The sequence below is a fragment of the Ranitomeya variabilis genome, chromosome 4, assembly GCF_051348905.1.
Source record: "Ranitomeya variabilis isolate aRanVar5 chromosome 4, aRanVar5.hap1, whole genome shotgun sequence".
Taxonomy (NCBI): Eukaryota; Metazoa; Chordata; class Amphibia; order Anura; family Dendrobatidae; genus Ranitomeya; species Ranitomeya variabilis.
Window position 1 is genome coordinate 728,664,210 of NC_135235.1, and position 25,495 is coordinate 728,689,704.

Below are 25,495 nucleotides of genomic sequence, written 5' to 3' on the forward strand. Positions count from 1 at the left end.
AGCCCAACAGAAAGTGGACTTTGATAAACAGCATTTCTTCCGATGGGGTAATAAAATAGGAACTCTACTGGCTAGACTGGCAAATCCAAGAGGTCCCAGACAGAAAATCCCACTTCTAGTGGACCCCATTTCAGGGGCTCATCTGACTAATAGTGAGGACATACTACAGGCAGTTCATACTCACTACACGGCTCTTTATTCTACACGGGGAGGAGACATATCTTCTATTACAGATTCTTTAAATTCTTTACAGTTACCTATATTGACAGACTCCCAGCGCACAACCCTTGAGATGCCTATTACATTAATAGAGATACGCTCTGCCATCAAAACAATGGCAAACTATAAATCACCAGGACCGGATGGTTTACCTGTAGAATATTACAAACTGCTCTCCCCTGATATAGACCCCTCCTCAAAGATCTACTTAACTATTATTTGGAAGGAGGTGCATCCCTAACCTCTTTTAACTCTGCATTAACTTCCCTAATTTTAAAGCCGGGTAGAAGCCCAACACAGATAACATCATACAGACCTATATCCTTGTTGAATCTGGATTATAAGTTGCTGGCAAAGATTATGGCTAATAGAATACAGATGTTTCTCCCCGAGATTCTCTCGCCGAACCAGTATGGTTTTACCCGAGATAGGCATTCGACCATTGCCATTCGCACGGCAATTGCGGCCACTATAGTGTCAGCTAGAAACAAGAACTCTCCTAATATCTTACTCAGTCTGGACGCGGAGGCTGCGTTTGATAGTGTAGAGTGGCATTGGATGCATGCGGTGCTTGAGAACCAGGGATTTGGTGAGAAATTTGCGGCATTGATCAGACTATTATATAATTCACCTAGGTCCAAAATTATAGTTAATCAACAATTAACGGAAGGGGTGGAGTTAACCAGAGGCACTCGTCAGGGCTGTCCACTTTCCCCCATCCTATTTAATCTTGCCCTTGATCCTCTTATACGGGCTTTAGAGTCCCTGCCATTGTTTAAAGGGATACGGGTGGGGAGACTTAGTTTAAAGCTTACGGCATTTGCAGATGACATTTTGCTCTATATTGCCAACCCAGAGGAGGCCCTCCCTGGAATTATAGCCCTTATGGAAAGACTGGGGGCTATGTCTGGCTACTCTATTAACCCAACTAAATCTAAGGCACTTAACCTGCGCGCTTCGCGCAAACCACCATGGGCAGGGTTGTATACTTTTGAATGGTGCAAAAAGGCATTGCCCTACCTAGGCGTACTTATAACTAAAAACCCTCATGATCTTCAGAGAAGTAATCTTTTTCCTCTTATACAAAAAATTAAAAAAGAACTGGAAGGATGGCAACATTTAACCCTTTCATATTTGGGTCGGGCATATCTGTTAAAAATGATTGCTATTCCACAGATACTTTATTTTATACAATCCCTCCCAATATTGCTTTCCCCTAGTGATTTGCGGGGAATAAATGGTATGTTTCGCACTTTTATCTGGGCAAAGAAGCATCATGCTATTAGTATGGACATATTAGAACAACACCCATCAAATGGAGGTATTAATTTTCCTAATTTGGAAAATTACAACCTGGCGGCGCTGCTTCGTTATCTTAAAGACTGGATTCATGATACTTCCATATTCACTAACACTCAAGTAGATCAGAATCTGATACCTCATACCAACTTATTATATCTACTACATACACATAAGGAACTGTTACCCTCCTCAGTGCTAGATAATCCTTTGCTAATGGTGATATGGACGGTATGGCATAAGCTACGACATAGACTTTCTCTTAATGCACATTCTTCACTTTTTTTGCCAATATTTGGAAATCGAGATGTTGGGTTGAGAATGGGGAGGGAGGACTTAGATGCCAGATATCGGGTCGTGACAGTGGGTTTCATATTAGACTCTTCGACACGCAGACCACACTCCTGGTCAGTTACTAGGAGATACCTTCCCTTGACAATGGGGTGCCTTGCGAATTGTGCGACCCTGGAAGTTTATGCTACAAAGGTGGGAGAAAGGTTATCGGATACAGATTGGGAAAACCCATTTGATACCATGCTACGTAATAGGTCTTCACTATTCCACTCTACTTCCAGATTCTATCTCTTTTTGAAAAAGGGGATGGACTACACTAAACGAAAAGCAGGCCTTCCAAAATGGCTCTCTCGTTTCCCAGCCTTAACCCTAGAGCATATCCTTGAGGCAATGTTTTATGCTTGGAAGGCTTTACCGGCCTCTTCTTATAGGGAAATGTTGCTTAGATTGTACCATGGTACATATATATCCCCACATCGTTCGTTTCTCATGGGCCTATCTCAATCGGCTAATTGTTTAAAGTGTGCAGCTCCTGAGGCAGACCTTTTTCATCAATTTTGGGATTGCCCGGCTATTATGAGGTTTTGGGGGGAAGTGAGGGGCTTCTGTCTAGATCACCTCTTGAATTATCTACCCTCCACGGCAGAGTGGGCGATTTTGGGAATATGGCCTGGGGAAGCCTTAAGAATTACAAGAGGGGCCAAACGTTTGGCATCAATAGTGTCCATGGTAGGGAAAAAATGTATATTACAACAATGGATAACAGCGGAACCTCCAACACTGATAATGTTTTTGAATAAGCTAAAGCATGTGTTCCGTATGGAATGGATAGAGACACAGTTGGGGGAAGATCGCATGGTATCCCGCTTTTTTGATACTTGGGAGAGTTTTATTGACATGTTCTCTGAAGAGGTGAGAACTCATCTTATAGCTTGTTTTGAACAGTCCCCATGGTATATTACTAGGATGGTGGCAGGCGATCCCCCGATCCGATCTAATGGACAGAATAGGGTGGGATAGAAGTGACAAAACATCAAATAATTGTTGCCAGTGGGTTAGGATGGTTTTTACAATGTAAGGATATTGTTGGTTTGATTAATAGACATGATAGGGTGTGACGGAAGCGACATTACACTAAATAATTGTTACTTGTAGGTTATGATAGTTTCAATAATGAAGAGTTATTGTTTGTTTTATAATCTTTATTTTGCGGTTTAAAAATGAAACAAAAAATAAGTTAAAATGAAGGTTATCTTTCCTTTGAATATGTGATACTGTTGAGCTTACTATTCTCATGGACACTGATTGTATTCACACATGTTTCAACTATTTGTTGCCCATGAGACGCTGAATTGTATACTAATGCATGGATTACTGTATTGCATAATTTTGTGAACATGAATATTTTATCCTTCAATAAAAAACTTTTAAAGGAAAAAAAAAAACTACAGGCTTAAGGAGAGATACATGAAAGGAATTAGGGATACGAAGAGAGGCAGGTAACTTAAGTTTGTAAGAAACGTTGTTAATACGTGCCAAAACCTCGAAAGGACCAATATAACGGGGACCCAGTTTATGTGAAGGGATTTTAAGGCGAATAAATCTAGAAGAAAGCCAGACCTTATCCCCAGGATGGAACACAGGAGAATCGAGACGCCTTTTATCTGCATGCCTCTTCATCCTATGTTGAGCTAGTTCGAGAGCAGACTTGGTCTCCTGCCAAACCCTGGAGAATTCTCTAGACAGAAGATCTGCCGCCGGCACAGTAGAGACAGGAGGAACTGGTAGAGGAAGACCAGGGTGTTGTCCGTAGACGACAAAAAATGGAGATTTGGTAGAAGCTTTGCTGGTGTGGTTATTATAAGAAAACTCGGCCCATGGTAGTAAGTCTGACCAATCACTTTGATGAGCGTTGGAGAAATGCAGGAGATAAGTAACCAGGATCTGATTGGTGCGCTCCACTTGGCCGTTGAAATAAATATGAAAAAATCCGGCACTCAGGAAAGAATGTCTTTATGTATATTTATTTAATCATATGTCCCAGTATATTTCAATGTAACGTTTCGGTCTTTCTGACCTTCATCAGACTAGGGTACAAAAATAAAAAGAAACTCAATAACATAATAATGACATACAGTCCAATATGTACATATAAATAGGTATATATATACAAAATCTTTGTCTCAATATAACCATTAGTACATGTATATGCAGCGCCCCAGAGTCCTGGTCGTTGCAGTACTGTGGCTCCGCCACTATGGGGAGCTATGGTACGTCTGATTGCACTAAAGGAGTTTCTCTGATCAGGTAACACCTCACTACACTTCACACTCCGGCCACCAGGGGGGGTGGTCCTATCCAGTAGGCCACTCCTCACACTCTGGTAAAACTGGGGGTTGGACAGGAAGACAGGGAGAAGTAACTGGGAAGAGCTGGTGAGAGGACCTGTCAGGGATGGGATCCTGGCAGACTCCTAAGAGCAGAACTAACCAGTGAACAACGGGAATACAGTAAAGAGGAATTAGGACCAGAAGGAGTCGTGCTGTTAGACCGAGGCAACATCCTTCTGAGGCGCAAACAGTCGGTGGCCGGAACGCCGAGCAAGTAAGAGACTCTAAGTACTACTGCAAACCACGGCAGGACAGCCAATTATAGGTTGGCTGTCTCACACAAATCACCTAAGCAGACATCGGAGGCAGCTGTGGGAGAGGGGCGACTCTAGGGTCCCGGAAGAACTCCAGGCCTACCCCGTCATACGGGTGCGTCCTAGCCATATCATCTGGGGGACGGAGAGAATGAACATCAGAGACAGACAGATTCAGTTGTGAGGACTATCCCGGGAGCTCAGCAGGGAAGGACTACAACACCCAGCGCTAGAAGGTAGACACTGATTCCCACCTGTAAAGAGAACTCCTGATATGCCTTTGGACCGGCCAGTCTCTGACAGCCCGGTGGACAGCGCTCTGGACTGAGGTCTCTACACCCTTCAGTAAAGAGGTAAAGAGACTGCAACCTGGTGTCCTCGTTATTTACTGCACCGCACCATCTACATCCGTCGCATCATTCACTGTGCGCCCCTCGGCAGGGTCACGGATCGGGCCTAGCCACCGTGACAACCCCAGAGCAGAGACTCAGGCCCGGTACCGGGTACCCCTCGGCCCTGCGGCAGTGGGGGCGCTCCATTTTGGCGTCACGAACAGGATCTACTTAAGCCTGAAGAATCAGGTCATGTGTGTCTTGGAACTGTGATTTATTGTGCTTGGACTGTGTATTGCCATTTACCGCCAAAATTCGCCATTGCCGCGCACGGAGGGAGGAGCCTTAGCTTCGTGGGCGGAACCAGCCAAAAGAAGCGCGGAACGGAAAGCGCGGTAAGGCGCCAATCCCGGAAGAGGAACTCCGACCTCCAGCAGGTTAGTGGGAGGAAGGGACAGCCATATCTGAGTCGGGAGGAGAGGAGGTGGCGGCCGCAGCCGTGGACGCAGGGGCAGCTCCGGTCCCCGCAGCGAGTGAAGCCGCGGCCCTATTACCACCACCAGTTGCCGCAGAACCCGCTGCCCCCCTCAGCCAGTCGGACACTGCTGCTAACACAAAAGCCATAATGCCCTTCTCTATGCCGTACCTGCCCGGAGCGGCCTGGCTCCCACGATACTCTGGGGAGTCGCATACATTCACTGACTTTAAGGAAGGGCTCTGCAGCCTGCTCGAGTTCTATCCCCTGACAGAGCCTCAGAAGGTTCATATGATAACCGGCCAACTCTTTGGGGCGGCTCTGAGAGAATTGAAGTCCTGGCCCGCCGAGGATAAGGGAACTGCACAACAGATTTTGGCAAAGCTTAAAGCCACCTTCGATACTCGCACTGCTACAGAAATTAAACTGACTTTCTATGGATGCAAACAGGCCGCAGGATAGCTTACGGGACTATGCCCTTAATCTCCAAGAGGCGATGCGGGCCATTAAGCAGAGTGACCCCGGCAGCATGCAAGATGAGGATAAACTTCTGAAGGAGCGGTTCATTGAGGGGCTCCTGTGCAGTCACCAGCGGGGCCAATTGCACTTCCTGGCCATGCAAAATCCAGACTTGACTTTTGCGCAATTCAAAGATAAGGCTATCCAGGCATTGCAGGAGCGACAGCCCAGCCGCGCAATACCACCCAGGCGCCCCGCTCTCACATACCACCAGGAGGTGGCATCGGATACCCCAGTTGCCGCGGAGGCCGACGCCCAGAGCTTCGAGGACGACTCCCCTGCAGGACTTCGCCTCCAGATGCAAAAGCTAACCAAGAGCGTTGCTGCCCTAGCCCGGACGGTGCAGTCCCTACAGGAGGCCCCCAAGGAAAAGATCCAGCTAGCCTCCGGACCAGAAGATGTCCCCTGGACGCGACAGAAGAGGACCCCACCGACCAGAGGCCGGGACAGCGATCGCTTCCATCAGGACGGACGACCCATCTGCCGCCGATGTCACCAGGTGGGCCACCTTGCAAGGTACTGTCCTTTAAACGAGCAACCCCTGGGGCAAAGGGCCAACCCCCAGGAGTAGGACGGTCAGGCCCGCAGCATTGGAGAACCAAGTATATTGGAGGACGACCAGTTCTCCCTGTAGTGGTTGATGGAATCCCCTTGAACGCTTTGCTGGACACCGGTTCTCAGGTGACGACTATACCTTACGTGCTTTATAAACGGTATTGGGAGGACGCTGATATTACTCGTGGCCCTGACGATGATTTCACCATAATAGCCAGTAATGGTCAGCCGTTGCCACAAGTGGGGTATAAGGAGGTCACCATCAAGGTGGGGCGGGTGGAATTGAAAGCCCAAGGGATTGTGATTGTTGATATTGATCGTCGAGAATGTAATCCCATGATGACTCTTGGTACTAATGTTATAGAAAATTGTCTTGCAGAAGTTATTGTTTTGTTGCAACAGGTGGCAGAAACCGCTGGCCACAGTGAGCAACGTGCCCTGCAGAAGGAAATCAGAGCTCTGATGCAGAGACAGCAGGTAGAGCTGACTGGTGGTGAGATTGGTCGTGTCACTGTGAGTGATTCAAACCCCATCGCGATACCCCCCAGGAGTGAGATGTTAATATGGTGTCGGGCAGCCATAGGCCTCAGGGGTAAGGACTACCAGGCCTTGGTAGAACCCGTATATTCAGACAATAGGCCTACTGTTCTGACAGCCCGGGGGGTGGTCGACGTCCGCCAGGGGAGAGTGCCCGTACGTGTCCTCAATTGTGGGGAGGAAGAGGTTCACCTCACCAAGTATACCACGCTCGCCAAACTGTTCACTGTCAATAATAGTGTGATACAGACCCCTGAACCCTTGGTCCTGTCAAACGTGGCGGAGAACAAAGGTTCTGCAGAGCACTCGAAAGACTGGTGCCGGGAATTGCATGTGGGCACTGACTCTACCCCATCCCATCAAAAACAGGGGGCCTACAGAGTGGTACACGAGTACGAGCAGGTATTCAGCAAACACCCCTTAGATTTTGGGCAGGTAAAAGGGATCCAACATCACATCCCCACGGGAAATCACCGACCCATAAAAGAGAGATATCGCCCTGTACCCCCAGCTCATTACCAGTGTGCCAAGGACATGCTGCGGGAAATGAAGGAGGCTGGGGTGGTGAGAGACAGCTGTAGCCCCTGGGCAGCTCCGTTAGTCCTTGTTAAAAAGAAAGATGGTACCATGAGGATGTGTGTTGATTACAGGCAGTTGAATCGCATTACACATAAGGACGCATACCCACTGCCCAGGATAGAGGAGTCTCTGGCTGCCCTAAAATCTGCTAACTACTTCTCTACCTTAGATCTCACCAGTGGGTACTGGCAGGTTCCTGTAGCGGAGGCGGACAAAGAGAAGACGGCCTTCACGACACCAATGGGTCTCTGCGAGTTCAACTACATGCCCTTCGGATTGTGCAATGCTCCCGGGATGTTCCAGAGGATGATGGAGTGCTGCCTAGGACACATGAACTTTGAAACTGTGCTGCTGTATTTGGATGATGTCATTGTCTTCTCTAAGACCTACGAAGACCATCTGAAGCACCTGGCCGAGGTGTTTGAAGCCCTGTCCAACTTCGGCTTAAAGGTGAAACCGTCCAAGTGTCATCTGCTGAAACCTAAAGTGCAGTACCTGGGCCATGTGGTGAGCGCTGAAGGAGTGGCCCCAGACCCCGACAAGGTCACAGTGATCAAGGACTGGCCAAAGCCCAGTGACCTCCACGAAGTCCGGCAGTTCCTCGGGCTGGTAGGCTATTACCGAAGGTTCATTAAGGACTTCACCAAGAAGGCCGCACCCTTGCAAAACCTGTTGGTGGGCCAACCAAAGAAGACCAAGGGGAGGAACACCCCCTTTGATTGGAACAGGGAGCTGGAGGAATCCTTCACCTGTTTGAAGTCGGCACTGACGGGAGAAGAGGTACTGGCTTACCCCGAATACGATCAACCGTTTGTGCTGTACACAGATGCCAGCAATGTGGGATTAGGAGCCGTGCTGTCTCAGGTCCAGAAAGGCAAAGAAAGGGTGATCGCTTACGCCAGCAGGAAACTCCGTCCCACGGAAAGGAACCCTGACAACTACAGTTCCTTTAAGCTGGAATTCCTTGCCATTGTCTGGGCAGTGACAGAGAGGTTCAAACACTACCTGGCCTCCGCGAAATTCACCATCTTCACGGACAACAATCCGCTAACGCATTTGGATACTGCCAAACTCGGGGCTTTGGAACAGCGATGGATGGCCCGGCTGTCCAACTACGATTACACCATCAAGTACCGGGCAGGACACGAGAATGCCAATGCCGATGCCTTGTCCCGAATGCCCAATTTGCCAGAAGCGGGAGAAGACCCGGAGGCACTTGAAGAGGTGGAGCTGCCTGCATTCCATCGCCCCAAAGCCACTCAGAGCTCTCATCATGTGAAGAACAGGCACAAGAACCAACCGGATGACACGCTGAATCCCCTGCCCCATCACGGGTGGGCGGAAACCCAGGATGGTGACCCCGCGGTCCGTCGGGTGAAAGAGCTCTTGACGCAGGCAGGGTTGCACCCTGGCCCAGATGACCCACAAGAGACCCAACAGCTGTGGAAGGGGAGAAGCAAACTGTTTATCCATGATGGCAAGTTGTGCAGGAGGAGCATCGACCCACGTACTCATGAATTGGTGTGGCAGATAGTGGTGCCAAGGCGAGATGCGCCCATGGTTCTGGGAGCCTACCATGATGGAGCCGGACACTTCGGATGGAGGAAGCTGGAAAGGCTCCTCCGAGGGAGGTTCTATTGGATTGGCATGAAGAGAACCATTGAGAAGTGGTGTCGGGAGTGTGGTCCATGTAGTCTGCGCAGGAAGGACCGTGACAGTTAACGGGCTCCCCTGCGGCCTATCATCACCAAACGGCCACTCGAACTGGTCGCGCTGGATCATGTGAAGCTGACACCTAGCCGGTCGGGCTATATCTACGCCCTTACCATCGTGGACCACTACTCCAGGTTTTTGGTGGTTGTACCTGTCAAGGATCTAATGGCCAGGACTGCTGCCAGGGCCTTCCAGCAGCACTTTTGTAGGCCCCATGGCTACCCAGAGAAGGTACTGACTGATCAGGGACCTGCATTCAAAGCGGAAGTGTTCCAAGAATTCTGTCAACTGTACGGGTGCAAGAAGATCAGAACCACACCGTACCATCCTCAAACCAACGGGATGTGTGAGAAGATGAACCAGGTGGTAATCGATTTATTGAAGACCTTGCCTGTGGAGGAACGGAACCTGTGGCCAATAAAGTTGCCTGACTTGGTGGATATATACAATCACATCCCAGTAAGTTCCACCAACTGTACTCCATCGTACCTGATGCGAGGAAGATCTAGTCGGTTACCCGTTGATTTGGACATGGGGGTCCTAGTACCCGAAGATACCTCGCCGGATGCCAATTGGGATGCAGAAAGGCAGCGAAGGTACCACGAGGTACAGGAGTGTGTAGAAAGAAGTCTCGCCCAGGCTAGGCAAAAACAAGAAAGGGACTACAACCAACACGCTCCTGCGATTCCCCTGTCCCCTGGTGAACAAGTACTTAAACGAAAGAGGAGATTACACAAGCTCGATGACCAATGGGAAGCGGAACCGTATACCATCCTGCCATCCGACTTCGATAACACGAAGGTCTGTCTCATCAGCAAGGACAGAGGGGAGACTTCGACAGCGGTATCCAGGGATCACCTTAAGGTCTGCCCCGATAAGTTGAGAGAGAGGGACATGGCCCCGGAAATCTCCCCGCCAGTGGAAAAGGAGAAGATGATCCATACCGTCCTTGGTGATTTTCCCCAGTCCTGGACTCAGATAAATCAAGCCATCGTGGTACCTGTTCTAATGTTTCAACAGCCGGACCCACCAGAAACAATGGTGGTACCAGATCATCCGGTCCCGCTACCTCAACAAGCCCTACCTGAAGATGCCATGCCAACCGTTGAACCGGCAAATCCTCCCTCTGCTATCGGTGAATCTGCTGTACCCACTGTTGATAGCAGCAGCTCAGAGAGCCCCAACCTGCCAGTGCTACCCAGACTCACTAGAAGTGTAGCTAGAAGACAGTGCACTACACCAGCGGTAGCAAGCTTAGCGGGCCCTGTTAGGCCAATAGCAACCCCTGCGCTGCGAAGGTCCACACGCAGCACTCAGAACCAAACTCCCCTCCGCTACAAAACTTGGAGGTATTGATAGGGCTGCTATCTAGTTGAAAATGTTTGTGTACATATTTTTGTTACAGGTTGTAAAATGGACAATAGAGTAATGGACGGTGAATTGCTCAAAAACTTTCCAAAGGTGGGACCCCTTTGTTTACCCGGGGTCCCCGCTGTTTCGACCACTGGACTGAGAGTCATAAACTGTGCATGACCTAACTTTCGCAACGTTCAAGAGTTCTCATCTCCCATAAAGGGAAGCACTGTTATGTTTACTTGTTTATGCTATTTCAAAATTTTGTGTGTTTCCTGCTAACATGTATTGTTGTTCTTGTTTTCCCAGTCCCGGAGTACTGGATTTAACCGGGGGGGAGTGCAGCGCCCCAGAGTCCTGGTCGTTGCAGTACTGTGGCTCCGCCACTATGGGGAGCTATGGTACGTCTGATTGCACTAAAGGAGTTTCTCTGATCAGGTAACACCTCACTACACTTCACACTCCGGCCACCAGGGGGGGTGGTCCTATCTAGTAGGCCACTCCTCACACTCTGGTAAAACTGGGGGTTGGACAGGAAGACAGGGAGAAGTAACTGGGAAGAGCTGGTGAGAGGACCTGTCAGGGATGGGATCCTGGCAGACTCCTAAGAGCAGAACTAACCAGTGAACAACGGGAATACAGTAAAGAGGAATTAGGACCAGAAGGAGTCGTGCTGTTAGACCGAGGCAACATCCTTCTGAGGCGCAAACAGTCGGTGGCCGGAACGCCGAGCAAGTAAGAGACTCTAAGTACTACTGCAAACCACGGCAGGACAGCCAATTATAGGTTGGCTGTCTCACACAAATCACCTAAGCAGACATCGGAGGCAGCTGTGGGAGAGGGGCGACTCTAGGGTCCCGGAAGAACTCCAGGCCTACCCCGTCATACGGGTGCGTCCTAGCCATATCATCTGGGGGACGGAGAGAACGAACATCAGAGACAGACAGATTCAGTTGTGAGGACTATCCCGGGAGCTCAGCAGGGAAGGACTACAACACCCAGCGCTAGAAGGTAGACACTGATTCCCACCTGTAAAGAGAACTCCTGATGTGCCTTCGGACCGGCCGGTCTCAGACAGCCCGGTGGACAGCGCTCTGGACTGAGGTCTCTACACCCTTCAGTAAAGAGGTAAAGAGACTGCAACCTGGTGTCCTCGTTATTTACTGCACCGCACCATCTACATCCGTCGCATCATTCACTGTGCGCCCCTCGGCAGGGTCACGGATCGGGCCTAGCCACCGTGACAACCCCAGAGCAGAGACTCAGAGGCCCGGTACCGGGTACCCCTCGGCCCTGCGGCAGTGGGGGCGCTCCATTTATCTCCAGATAAAAAGACATCATTAATATCTATAAAGATTAAATCCATTTATATTTATTCATTCTCATAGGAACCCAATGTCACATAAGAGCTTTTTCATACTTTCGCTTAAATAAAAATAATCAGAAAAAAATCAGAAAAATATATGAAAGTAATATGAAAAAAATAATAAAATAGAAAAAAATAGAAAAAAATAAGAATAAGAACTGGTACATAAATATACCTCCGTACGTCATGGAAAAGGATAGACCTAGTACCAAATACCCGAGAGATAATCCCATACTATATAAAGATATTCCCATACTATGTGAAGATATTTAGAAATGCTGTAATTGTACATTAATTATTGTGAATATATTATCACAAAAGATAGAGAGAACTCGCTTACCAGGTAATTATGAGAATTGTGAATAACACTGTGACTGGAGTAAGCCCATAAATCAGGTACAGAACTCCATAGAAATACTGAAACAAAGGACCAACATATGAATATAATATATACAGCCCAAAGAAACTAATAGGAAGACTCCGTTTTTTTAGAATTATAACTGAAGCTTACCGCTATAAAGTCCGTTAATAAATGACCCAGCTGTAATAAGGGTAGACCCACCTATACGGTAAAGTGACTCCAACGGGAGTACTGAAACAAAGGACCGAAGACTAAATTAAAATATAGTATTTGCCAACTCATGCATGCAGAGCACTGGGAAATCTCCTGCATGTTTGCTATAGAACCGCACTCCCAGTAAACATGCAGGAGATTTCCCAGTGCTCTGCATGCGGTCAGCCGTTTTCTTACCACCGTACTCCTTAGTGGTAAGCCCACGCTACATAGCGGTTATTCTTTCTGAGTTGGCAAATAAGCGAGTTCTCTCTAATTATTGTGAATATATTATAACAAAACATAATGTACAATTACAGCATTTCTAAATATCTTCACATAGTATGGGAATATCTTTATATAGTATGGGATTATCTCTCGGGTATTTGGTACTAGGTCTATCCTTTTCCGTGACGTACGGAGGTATATTTATGTACCAGTTCTTATTCTTATTTTTTTCTATTTTTTTCTATTTTATTATTTTTTTCATATTACTTTCATATATTTTTCTGATTTTTTCATTTAAGCGAAAATATGGAAAAGCTCTCATGTGACATTGGATTCCTATGAGAATGAATAAATATAAATGCAATTAATCTTTATAGATATTAATGATGTCTTTTTATCTGGAGATATACATGTACTAATGGTTATATTGAGACAAAGAGTTTGTATATATACCTATTTATATGTACATATTGGACTGTATGTCATTATTATGTTATTGAGTTTCTTTTTATTTTTGTACCCTAGTCTGATGAAGGTCAGAAAGACCGAAACGTTACATTGAAATATACTGGGACATATGATTAAATAAATATACATAAAGACATTCTTTCCTGAGTGCTGGATTTTTTCATATTTATTTACCATTACCATTTAAGGAGTGACGTGTTATTCTCTTGGAACTTACCACTTGGCCGTTGGACTGTGGAGGATAGGCCGAAGAAAAATCAAGCGAAATGTTCAATGACTTACAGAGAGATCTCCAGAAACGAGCGGTGAACTGAACTCCCCGGTCAGAAACAATGTGTTCTGGAAGACCATGAATGCGAAAAATATGTTGAACAAAAATCTTCGCCAGTTCAGGAGCCGAAGGCAGACCAGGAAGAGCAATGAAATGTGCCATTTTAGAAAAATGGTCCACAACCACGAGGATGACGGTACAACCACAGGAACGAGGCAGATCAGTTAAGAAATCCATTGCAATATGTTGCCACGGAGCGGTAGGCACTGGAAGAGGAAGAAGAAGCCCGGAAGGAAGCCGCCTGGGTACTTTGTTCTTGGCACAGGAAGGACAAGAGACCACAAAAGCTTGGACATCCTTCAAAAGAGTCGGCCACCAGTAGTAATGAGATATTAGATCAAAAGTTTTCTTGAAACCGACATGTCCCGCTAGCTTGGAAGCATGTCCCCAGAGTAACACATGTCTCCTGTTCCTCTCAGAAACGAACGTCTTACCCGGAGGTAAAGAGGTCATAGGTACTGAAGCAAGTGTGATGATTTTAGCGGGGTCAATGATGTGCGAGGACTCCTCCTCAGTGTCCGCCGACAAGAAGGACCTGGATAGAGCGTCAGCTTTGAAGTTCTTTTCTCCAGGTAGGAAGCGAAGTTCAAAGTCAAATCGGGCAAAGAACAAGGCCCACCTGGCCTGTCGGGGATTCAGTCGGTGCGCTGAACGGATGTATGCCAAATTCTTATGATCCATAAAGATGACAAAGGGATATAAGGCTCCTTCCAACAGATATCTCCACTCCTCTAAAGCCAATTTAATGGCCAAAAGTTCTCTATCACCAATGGAATAATTTCTTTCAGAAGAAAAGAAAGTCTTGGAGAAGAAACCACAAGGCACAAGACGACCAGTAGAAGACTTCTGAGAAAGCACAGCTCCGGCACCGACAGTAGAGGCGTCAACCTCTAGGAAGAAGGGTTTATTAGCTTCAGGGCGATGGAGTAAAGGAGCGGAGGCGAATGCTTCTTTGAGAGAATGAAAAGCCTTTTCAGCCTCTGCTGGCCAAAGACAAGGATTAGCACCCTTCTTTATCAAAGAAGAGATGGAAGCCGACAAGGAGGAGAAATGAGGAATAAATTGCCGATAGTAATTCGCGAATCCTAGAAAACGCTGAATCGCCTTAACCCCAAGCGGACGTGGCCAGTTGAGTACGGCAGAAACTTTAGCCGGATCCATACACAGACCAGAATCAGAGATGATGAAGCCCAGGAATGGTAGGGACGACTGTTCGAAGACACACTTCTCAAGTTTAGCATACAGATGATTCTCCCTCAGACGGAGAAGAACTTGCCGCACATGTCTCCTATGAGAAAGCAGATCCGGTGAAAACACAAGGATGTCGTCCAGGTATACCACTACACAGGTGTAAAGTAGGTCCCGAAAAACATCATTCACCAACTCTTGAAAAACTGCAGGAGCATTACATAAGCCGAAAGGCATCACCAAATACTCATAATGACCGTCTCTGGTGTTAAACGCAGTCTTCCATTCATCTCCCGAACAAATTCGGATCAAGTTGTAGGCTCCTCTGAGATCCAGTTTAGTGAAGATTCGTGCTCCACGCAGACGATCAAAAAGTTCTGGGATGAGAGGAAGTGGATACTTGTTTTTAATGGTGATGTTATTGAGGCCACGGTAATCAATGCAGGGACGAAGGGAACCATCCTTCTTCTTGACGAAGAAAAAACCAGCGCCTGCAGGAGAGGAGGACATCTGTATAAAGCCTCTGGCCAGATTCTCTTGAATGTATTCAGGCATGGCTTGAGTCTCGGAGGGTGACAGGATAAATATGACCTCTAGGAGGAGTAGAGCCGGATACAAGATCTATTGGGCAGTCGTAAGGGCGATGCGGAGGTAAGACCTCAGCTTCCTATTTGTTGAAAACGTCCGAAAAAGAGTGATAAGCTGCGGGTAGATTCGCTAGTTCCGGAGCCGAGGAAGGGAGACTAGCAGGCTTGACGGGAAGCAGGCATCTGTTTTGACAAAACTGTCCCCAGGATAGGACGTCCCCAGTACGCCAATTCAGAGTAGGTTCATGGTTTCTTAGCCAGGGGAGTCCTAAAAGAAATGCATGGGATAAAGACGGTAAAACATAAAATGCCAACTTTTCTCGATGTAAAGCTCCAATTTGAATCTCAATCTCCTCTGTGACAGAAGAAATTACCTCCCGCAAAGGCTGACCGTCGACAGAAGCTATTTGCCTAGGAACCTCCAAGGATCTGGCAGGAATCCCAAGCCTCTCGACCAGCTCAAGTTGAACAAAATTCCCAGCCGCCCCAGAATCTACATAAGCCTCAAGAGAGAAGCGACTGGAACCCATGTGTAAAATGACAGGCAAAATCAAAGGTGGAGAGGAATCATGGCTACCTAGGGAGGCCTCTCTTACCTGACCTAGGGGGAGGCGTTTCCCGGCTTCTGGGGACAAGAACGCAGAAGATGAGAAGCGCTGCCACAATAAAAGCATAAGCCCTGTGCAAGTCTCTCCTTTCGGCGTTGTTCGGCAGGCTTGAGGCGATCAACCTGCATAGGCTCAGGGGAAGAAGGGGAAGAAACTGCAGTGGTTTGGGAAAGAGAAGTACCACGTGTAACGGAGGATAAACGAGGAGGTCTCCTCTCTCTGACAACCTCACGAGAACGCTCCTGGAACCGCAAATCAATGCGAGTTGCCAAAGAGATAAGGTCATCTAAAGCAGGAGTATCCCGCCCTGCCAGCTCATCCTTAATGCGGGAAGACAAACCTCACCAAAATGCTCCCACCAAAGCTTCATTATTCCAACCTAAATCAGAGGACAGCGTCCGGAAACAGATGGCATATTGAGCTACAGAAAGGGTCCCCTGACTAAGGTTGAAAAGGGACTCAGTAGTCGATACCAGACGACCAGGTTCATCAAACACCTTGCGGAAAGTGTCTAAAAAGAGAGTAAGTTGAGAAACCACAGGATCATCTCGCTCCCAAAGAGGGTTCACCCAAGCCAAAGCCTCACCCTCCAAATGGGACACCACAAAAGCCCCCTTAGCTCCGTTCAGTTGGGTACAGTAGCGGGGATAATTCAAAGTGTAGTTGACACTGGTTGAGAAACCCGCGACATAATTTAGGATCCCCACCATACCGAGGTGGCCTGGCAAGACGGGGCGAGGGCTGTGGAATGGACGCCTGTACAGGAGCAGAAGCGGCAGTCTAAAGAGAGAGAAGTCGATTATCGACAGAGGCCATAACATTCAAAATATGGTACTGAGGGTCCCGTTGTTGACTTAACTCTTGCTGAAGAAACGCCAACTGAGTAGCGTTACCAGGGTCGGTAGACTGTAACGTCGCGAGACGAGACTCCATGTTCTTGAGAAAGGACATGATTCTAGTCTGGTTCTCCTGCAAAAAAAGTAACTCCTTTTGAGTGGCAGAGACACCAGCGGGGTCCATGGCTTGGTTATACTGTTATGCTGTAAGAATCAGGCTGCACTCAGATGTCACCCGAGTGCAGTCCTATTTAAGTGTGACGATTCAAAGAGGGAAAAACGGAGAGTGGACCCTCTAGACCGTGACGACGAACCCCTCACGGAAGAACTGACCAGATAGACCGCCCCCTATACAGGGAGAGTTAGGGGCAGGCCCGTGAGGGACTATCGCCACGGAAGCTGGAGGACCAGGATGGGAGAAGACCAAGAAGAGGCGGAGTTAGTAGGACCACAGGATAGGTGAGTACTGCAGAGAAACAGGACTGATGGGTAAAACAGGACTGATGGGTAAACTGCAGCAGTACAGGAACTGGCGGAGGAACTGAGGAAACGCAGAGGCTAGCATGATACAGGAAAGACAGGATAAACCCAAAGTCAGAGGAAAAACGAACTTCAGAGACTAAGAGCGGCCAGGAACACCTGAAGGAACAAATGATAACCAGGCACAGAGGGACGACAGGAAGCAGTTTAAATACCTAAAGGCAGGGTAGCACTTCCGAGTAACAGAACTCCAGAACCATAGAGAGGACAATAAGGAGGACCGACTTCCAGGTACTAGTCCTCCAGGACCATAGAGGAGACGAAGAGGAGTGCCAACAGAAGATCAGAAGTGCACACGCGCAGCACTGAACCTGGTATGCGCGCGCGCACGAGAAGCAGAGGCCGGGAGCGAGCGAGGAGGCGGCAGCAGCGGTATGATATATATATTCAGTAGAAAGTGTCTGGATTGCTCCACTGACATATTTTATATATAGATTCAGTATAAAAATGGAGCTGGAAAGTGCGGACTGCGCAGGCGCCAATTCTGGCACCACAACCCTCCTGGGCCACAATCCTCATCCCCGGATGCTTAACTTACAAAATGGCGCCTGAAGTGCACTATACGCATGCGCCATTTCCAACAGAGGGTTCATGTCCCAGCCTCCGGCCCGAAGAGACCCCGCGGCAATACCGGATAGGTACCGTGTATACTCGAGTATAAGCCGACCCGAGTATAAGCTGAGATTCTTAATTTTGCCACAAAAAAACTGGGAAAACTTATTGACTCAAGTATAAGCCTAGGGTGGGAAATGCAGCAGCTACTGTTCAATTTAAAAAATAAAAATAGATACCAATAAAAGTAAAATTGATTGAGACATCAGTAGGTTAAGTGTTTTTGAATATCCATATTGAATCAGGAGCCCCATATAATGCGCCATAAAGTTCATGATGGGCCCCATAAGATGCTCCATACAAAAATATGCCCCATATAATGCTGCACAAAGGTTAATGATGGTCCCATAAGATGCTCTATAGCATAATATGCCCCATATGCTGCTCCATAAAGGTTGATGGCCCCATAAGATGCTTCCTAGCATAATATGCAGCATATGCTGCTCCATAAAGGTTGATGGTCCCATAAGATACTCCATAGCATAATATGCCCCATATGCTGCTCCATAAAGGTTGATGGTCCCATAAGATACTCCATAGCATAATATGCCCCACATGCTGCTGCTGCTATTAAAATAAATAAATAAATAAAAATGACATAATTACCTCTCATCGCTGGGCACCGAGTGCTGTTGTCCTGAGCAGGCGGAGATACGGACGCTATGGGGGTCAGGTGCTGGAGTCGCTGCTGGCTCAGGACACCGGCACTTGAGATATTCATCTGTCCTCGTTCCACCGCCGTGTGCCGCTGTGACTTCCGGGTCCTCTGGCTGTGACTGTTCAGGCAGAGGGCGCACACTAACCACGCCATCTAACCTGAACGTCACAGCCATAGGGGTGGAGACGCATATTCATCACTGTAATGAGCGGTACCACGTGACCGCTCATACAGGACAAGCTGCGGCGCTGAGAGGAAGCATCGCAGGAGCTGGGTGAGTATTTTAATGCCAGCGGGCGGGCGCACAGGGGGTGGGAGGCGGGAGCTGACCGGGAACTTTATTTAAAAAAAAAAAAAAAAAAAAAAAAACCATGATTTTTCATTCCTTCTATCCAGAGAACGCTGCTGGGGAGAAGGAATGAATGGCGGCTTCAGCGCCACACGCTGGGGACAGCGCTTACTGTAGCGCTGTCTCCTGCACGGTCCGTGTGGTCCTCAGTTGGCACACGGGCAAGACACACGGCTGCCGCACGTGTGCCAAACTGATGTGCCATGTGAGCACACGGTCACGGATAACTCTGGTACCGATTTTTCCGGTACCAGAATTATCTGGACGTGTGAGACTGGCCTGAGAAGCAGGGACTTGCAGAGACCACGCCAGGAGCAGGTGAGTATGATGTGACAGCTTCCGCACCCCCTCCCCCGCCGACCCCCTGGGACAATGATGCCAGTGATCGCGGTATGCGTTCAATTGCTTACGCATACTGCGATCTCCTGGGTCACAATCCTCATCCTCGGATGCTTAACTCTGTGGGGTCCAGACTGCGCAGGCGCGTCGTGCTAGTGCAGAATTTAAAGGCTTCAGACAGAGTGACGCTCCTACCATTATATTATAGATTACAGTCATCAGCCACGCACAGCTTAGAGATAAATCATGGCACAGGTGTAATGTTTTATATGCAGTTTAGCACAATCCTCCTTGAAGTTATTCATTTTTAAAAGAAATTGAAAATTCAGCATAAAGGGAAACTCTGCTGTTATTGTACAGAAATTCACACTTGGCCTCACTGCAAATTTAATGTTATCGATCATAAAAGGGAAGTTTGTCCAGAAAGACTGGACCTGGTCTTGTAGGGACCATATGAGCACATTCAGCAGCACAGAAGGGAGAGAAGGGAGATTCATCCAATAAGATATCAGGGATCTAGGAAACCAACAGCATCATTACCCTCCGCTTTCCCTTACAGGCCCATCATAATATTTTTCTTCAAGTGATTTTCTAACTTATCAGCACATTCTACGTACGCTGTCATTTGGCTTTGCAGTTTACAAACCTGAGCAGGTTACGGTCAGCATCTCCTAATTTCAGGGGGTAGGTGTTCTATAGAAAAAGGCTTTTAATTAACCCCTTAATGACCTTGGGATTTTCCGATTTTCCATGTTCGTTTTTCGCTCCCCTCCTTCCCAGAGCCATAATTGTTTTATTTTTCCGTCAATATGGCCATGTGAGGGCTTATTTTTTGTGAAACAAGTTGTACTTTTGAACGACATCATTGGTTTTACCATGTCGTGTACTAGAAAACGGGACAAAAATTCCAAGTGCGGTGAAATTGCAAAAAAAGTGCAATCCCACACATGTTTTTTGTTTGTCATTACGAGTTCATAGACACCTAACATGACTATTTTGTTTTTTATCTAAGTGGTGAAAAAAAATTCCAAACTTTGCTAAAAAAAAAAATTGCGCCATTTTCCGATACTCGTAGCGTCTCCATTTTTCATGATCTGGGGTCGCGTGAGGGCTTATTTTTTGCGTGCCGAGCTGGCGTTTTTAATGATACCATTTTGGTGCAGATACTTTCTTTAGATCGCCCGTTATTGCATTTTAATACAATGTTGCGGCGACCAAAAAATCGTAGTTCTGGCGTTTCTAATTTTTTTCTCGCTACGCTTATGCTTTTTTTTATTGATAGATCGGGCGATTCTGAACACGGCGATACCAAATATGTGTAGGTTTGATTTTTTCTTATTCATTTATTTTGAATGGGGCGAAAGGGGGGTGATTTTAACTTTTATATTTTTTTCACATTTTTTTAACTTTTTTTTTTAAACTTTTGCCATGCTTCAATAGCCTCCATAGGAGGCTAGAAGCTGGCACAACTGGATCGGCTCAGCTACATAGCAGCGATCATCAGATCGCTGCTATGCAGCAGAAATGCAGGTGTGCTATGAGCGCTGACCACAAGGTGGCGATCACAGCTAGCCGGGATCAGTAACCATAGAGGTCTCAAGGACCTCTATGGTTACTATGCAGAAGCATCGCTGACCTCCGATCATGTGACGGGGGTCAGCGATGCGCTCATTTCCGGCAGCCCGGCCGCAAGCGCCAGTTAAATGCCGCTGTCAGCGTTTGACAGCGGCATTTAAGTAGTTAATAGCGGCGGGTGAGTTGCGATTTCACCCGCCGCTATTGCGGGCACGTCAGCTGTTCACCGCCGGAGCCCGCATCAAAGCGGGGGTTCTGACCTCGGACGTACTATCCCATCCGTGGTCAGAAAGGGGTTAATGCCCAAAGTCGTTTGAACAGTTTTGGATGGAGGAGAATGTTGTGGTCTAGAGGTAAAATGATGATCACACGATTGTGATACTGCCGGACTACACCACCGATAAAGCAGCCACAGCCGGTGACTGAGAAGAATCTGTGACTTCTCTGCATTTAGTGGTCACTACTCACCTGGGTAGTCATATGTAGGAGTCTCCTCTTTACACCGCTCATCACCCCTCACATATGTCTCTGTAGTATTAATATGGGTCAGATCTTCACCCTGAAACAAATATTGTAAAGGTCACAGACAGATGGAGAAGTCACATCTATGATCAGCTCTAATCCTGCCATCTCCACCGTTCTCATTACACAAGTATAAAACATATAATATTGGTGGATAAAACAAAGCTGAGCACAAGACCTTCACAGCTGTCTACACATCATAGGGGAGATCTCCTGACACCTTCTCTCCATCTACCTGATGATCCTGAGGAACATTGGGATCTTCTTGGTTACAGTCCTGTGGAAGAAGAGGACGGGGACATCTCTCTGGTGTTGTCATCTTACTCGATAGATCTGGAGGAAACACATACAGGGAGTGAATTCATTCTTTACATACAGATAATTATAGGCCGTGTGTATTTAGTCCTGTCTATTACCTGGAGATGTGAGGGGCTGGGGAACCTCCATTATGATGTCCTTATACAGATCTTTGTGTCCTTCTAAATACTCCCATTCCTCCATGGAGAAATAGACGGTGACATCCTGACATCTTATAGGAACCTGACATATACAATATCATCATCCCCTGATCCCTTCTTACTGTATAATGTCCCAGCATTCCCAGCAGTGTCACCTCTCCAGTCAGCAGCTCAATCATCTTGTAGGTGAGTTCTAGGATCTTCTGGTCATTGATGTCCTCATGTATCAGGGGGTGAGGTGGAGGCCCTGTGATTGGGCTCAGTGGTCTTCCCCATACCTCAGACACAGGGTCCTGACAGCGCTCACTAGAGGTCTTCTTCACAACTGTGTAATCCTGGTTATGGAGAAACACATTAATAAATCTACAGACATTTCCAGAGTCCTCACCTCTCCAGTTCTGTCCATCTGTTATTCCCATAGATAAGAATGATGTAATGTGACGTCATCAGAATCTCTCACCTCTCCAGTAAGCCGGAAGAGGATCTCTAGGGTGAGGTGTAGTATCCTCTCCGCCATCTTGTCTCTGTCCATATCCATCTGTGATGGGTAATTCAGAAAAATTCTCTTATATAGAAGATCTTCACTGAGAGGATCCGATATTGTAGAGACCTGAATGAGAAGAAGATGAGCCGATGTAACATCATAAAAATCCTGGAAATAATAAGGGAAACATAAGAAGATACAACATCTACAAGTTCTATTTTCTAGTCTTGTATGGACTGGAACATAAGTTGAATTTCTGACTAAGACATCTCCTCCATGCTCACAGTCACTGGCTATGTTACTCACTGCTTCAGCAACTGATTGGCTGTAAGAATCATAAGTTCATTAGGACTGACCAGAAAATACACAGACTGGTGGGGACCCAAGCAGCAATGGTATTTTTATTATTTTACAGCATTCTATTTTTTTTAATGACATCTAGTAATAAAACCTATATATATTTAAGCCACAGACAACAAGCAGTTTCTCCCTCGGAGTCGGCAGCTGAATACGTTTCTCATAGACTCATCTTCCATAACGCTAATTCACGTCTCATTTACCGACACTGGAATCGGCATTAGCAATACTGCAGGAGATATTCATTGACAGGAGAAATAACTACTTTATGATGAGGACAACATCCTCATCTTCTACTAAGGCTCTAGAAACAGATTTGGCCAGAGTCCATCACTGACTCCATCCCCACCGGCCTCTATATGAATGTTTCCCGTGTGTGGGGCCCCGTACTATGAGAGTAACACGTGTTTCCTTGGTTCCCGTCTTTTATAGTCGTTTGTATCTATCAGCGGAAAAGGAGCAAAACCATTGTGATTCTTATAAGGAGACAACACAAAACCCCCTAAGTATAACATTTTATCAAAACTTGATCAAAACTGTGCCGCTAATTATAGACCTGTCTCTAATCTTTCCTTCATCTCTAAACTCCTCGAACGCCTGGTCCACTCCCGTCTTACCTGCTATCTCTCAGATAACTCTCTTCTCGACCCTTTACAATCTGGTTTCCGCTCTTTACACTCTACTGAAACTGCCCTCACTAAAGTCTCTAATGATCTAATAACAGCTAAATCTAATGGTCACTACTCCATGCTAATTCTCTTGGATCTCTCCCCAGCATGCGATACTGTGGATAATCAGCTCCTCCTCACTATGCTCCGCTCCATCGGCCTCAAGGACACTGTTCTCTCCTGGTTCTCCTCCTATCTCTCTGACCGATCCTTCACTGTATGTTTTGCTGGTTCCTCTTCCTCTCACCTTCCCCTTACTGTTGGGGTTCCTTAAGGATCAGTCCTAGGCCCCCTCCTCTTCTCTTTGTGTACTGCCCCTATTGGACAAACAATCAGTAGATTTGGTTTCCAGTACCATCTCTATGCTGATGACACCCAATTATACACTTCTTCTCCCGATCTCACGCCTGCCTTTTTAGAAAACACCAGTGATTACCGCTGTCTCTAACATCATGTCCTCCCTCTATCTGAAACTGAACCTTTCAAAAACTGAACTCCTCGTGTTCTCTCCCTCTACTAACCTACCTTTGCCTGACATTGCCATCTCCGTGTGTTGTTCCACCATTACTCCAAAGCAACATGCCCGCTGCCTTGGGGTCATCCTTGATTCCGAGCTTTCATTCACCCCCCAAATCCGATCATTGGCTCACTCTTCTTATCTGCATCTCAAAAACATTTCTAGAATTCGCCCTTTTCTTACTTTCGACTCTGCAAAAACTCTGTCTCACTTATTCATTCTCGTCTGGACTATTGTAACTCTCTACTAATCGGCCTCCCTCTTTCCAAACTCTCCCCGCTCCAATCTGTCCTGAATGCGGCTGCCAGGATTATATTCCTCACCAACCGTTACACCGATGCCTCTACCCTGTGCCAGTCATTACACTGGTTACCCATCCACTCCAGAATCCAGTACAAAACTACTACCCTCATCCACAAAGCACTCCATGGCTCAGCACCACCCTACATCTCCTCTCTGGTCTCAGCCTACCACCCTACCCGTGCCCTCCGCTCCACTAATGACCTCAGGTTAGCATCCTCAATAATCAGAACCTCCCACTCCCGTCTCCAAGACTTTTCACGTGCTTCGCCAATTCTTTGGAATGCACTAGCCAGATTAATACGATTAATCCCCAATTCCCACAGTTTTAAGCGTGCCCTAAAAACTAATTTGTTCAGATTGGCCTACCGCCTCAACGCATTAACCTAACTATCCCTGTGTGGCCTATTCATATAAGTTAAACCAAAATCAGGTTCCTCGCATCATGTTCTCATACACGTTATGCAGTTAATAGCCCTCTGTGTCTGTACTGCTACATACTTAGGCTGTTAACTGGTTCATGCAGCTTTACATGATCACCCGAGCCTTACACTATGGCTGGTCCAAACAACAAATGAATTGTTACCATCCACCTCTCGTGTCTCCCCTTTTCCTCATAGTTTGTAAGCTTGCGAGCAGGGCCCTCATTCCTCCTGGTATCTGTTTTGCACTGTGATTTCTGTTATGCTGTAATGTCTGTTGTCTGTACAAGTCCCCTCTATAATTTGTAAAGCGCTGCGGAATATGATGGCGCTACATAAATAAAATTATTATTATTTTATAACAACCCCACAATCTGTGACTCTTCAGGGTAAATCGCTCTCTCACCATTGGATTAGAGCTGATACTATGGAGCTAAAGGGACTAAACAGACTTTCTGTCACCTCCATAAAGGGGCACTTTTCTGTGTTTGTCAGAACTGTCCGAGGATTATTAGAGGTGATAGCTTCCCCCCAATTAGAAGGGGCACCTGTGGATATTGGGGTGTTTACCTGCTACAGTTCTGGTGTGGACCCTCCACCCACAGAGCCGCACTCCACATAGAGAATAATGGAGCCTCCAGCACCGACCTCCACCCACAGAGCCGCACTCCACATATATGGCTGCTCTGTGCACCCAGGACCTGTGATGAGGTCACAAGAGGGGAGGAGTCAGGGGTCACATAATCAGGGGCCTCAGTGTATGCAGGACTCTGCTGTGCTGGTTGTCATGGTGCTGGATGAGAGGACGTTTATGTGTGGGGTCAGGAGGGGTTAACAGTGTGGATGTAGCAGAGCCGTGTGTGTAAGGTGTATGGAGCGGAGCCGTGTGTGTACGAGGTGTATGGAGCGGAGCTGTGTGTGTACGAGGTGTACGGAGCGGAGCCATGTGTGTACGAGGTGTACGGAGCGGAGCCATGTGTGTATGAGGTGTACGGAGAGGAGCCGTGTGT

General features: G+C 47.2%; 1 protein-coding gene across 2 annotated transcripts in view; it reads right to left on the minus strand.

Moving 5' to 3' along the window:
* Positions 1–25,176, minus strand: part of LOC143767970 (uncharacterized) — a 44,157-nt gene extending 18,981 nt beyond the window's left edge. For both annotated transcript variants that reach the window (XM_077256557.1, XM_077256556.1), the window contains exons 1-6: positions 25,056–25,176; positions 22,198–22,347; positions 21,893–22,072; positions 21,696–21,819; positions 21,515–21,612; positions 21,226–21,316 (exon numbers count right to left, since the gene is read on the minus strand). In XM_077256557.1, coding sequence (XP_077112672.1) covers positions 21,226–21,316; positions 21,515–21,612; positions 21,696–21,819; positions 21,893–22,072; positions 22,198–22,275 — 571 coding nt within the window. In that variant the 5' untranslated portion in view covers positions 22,276–22,347; positions 25,056–25,176. The remainder of the gene's footprint in view (positions 1–21,225; positions 21,317–21,514; positions 21,613–21,695; positions 21,820–21,892; positions 22,073–22,197; positions 22,348–25,055) is intronic.
* Positions 25,177–25,495: the final 319 nt, after the last annotated feature.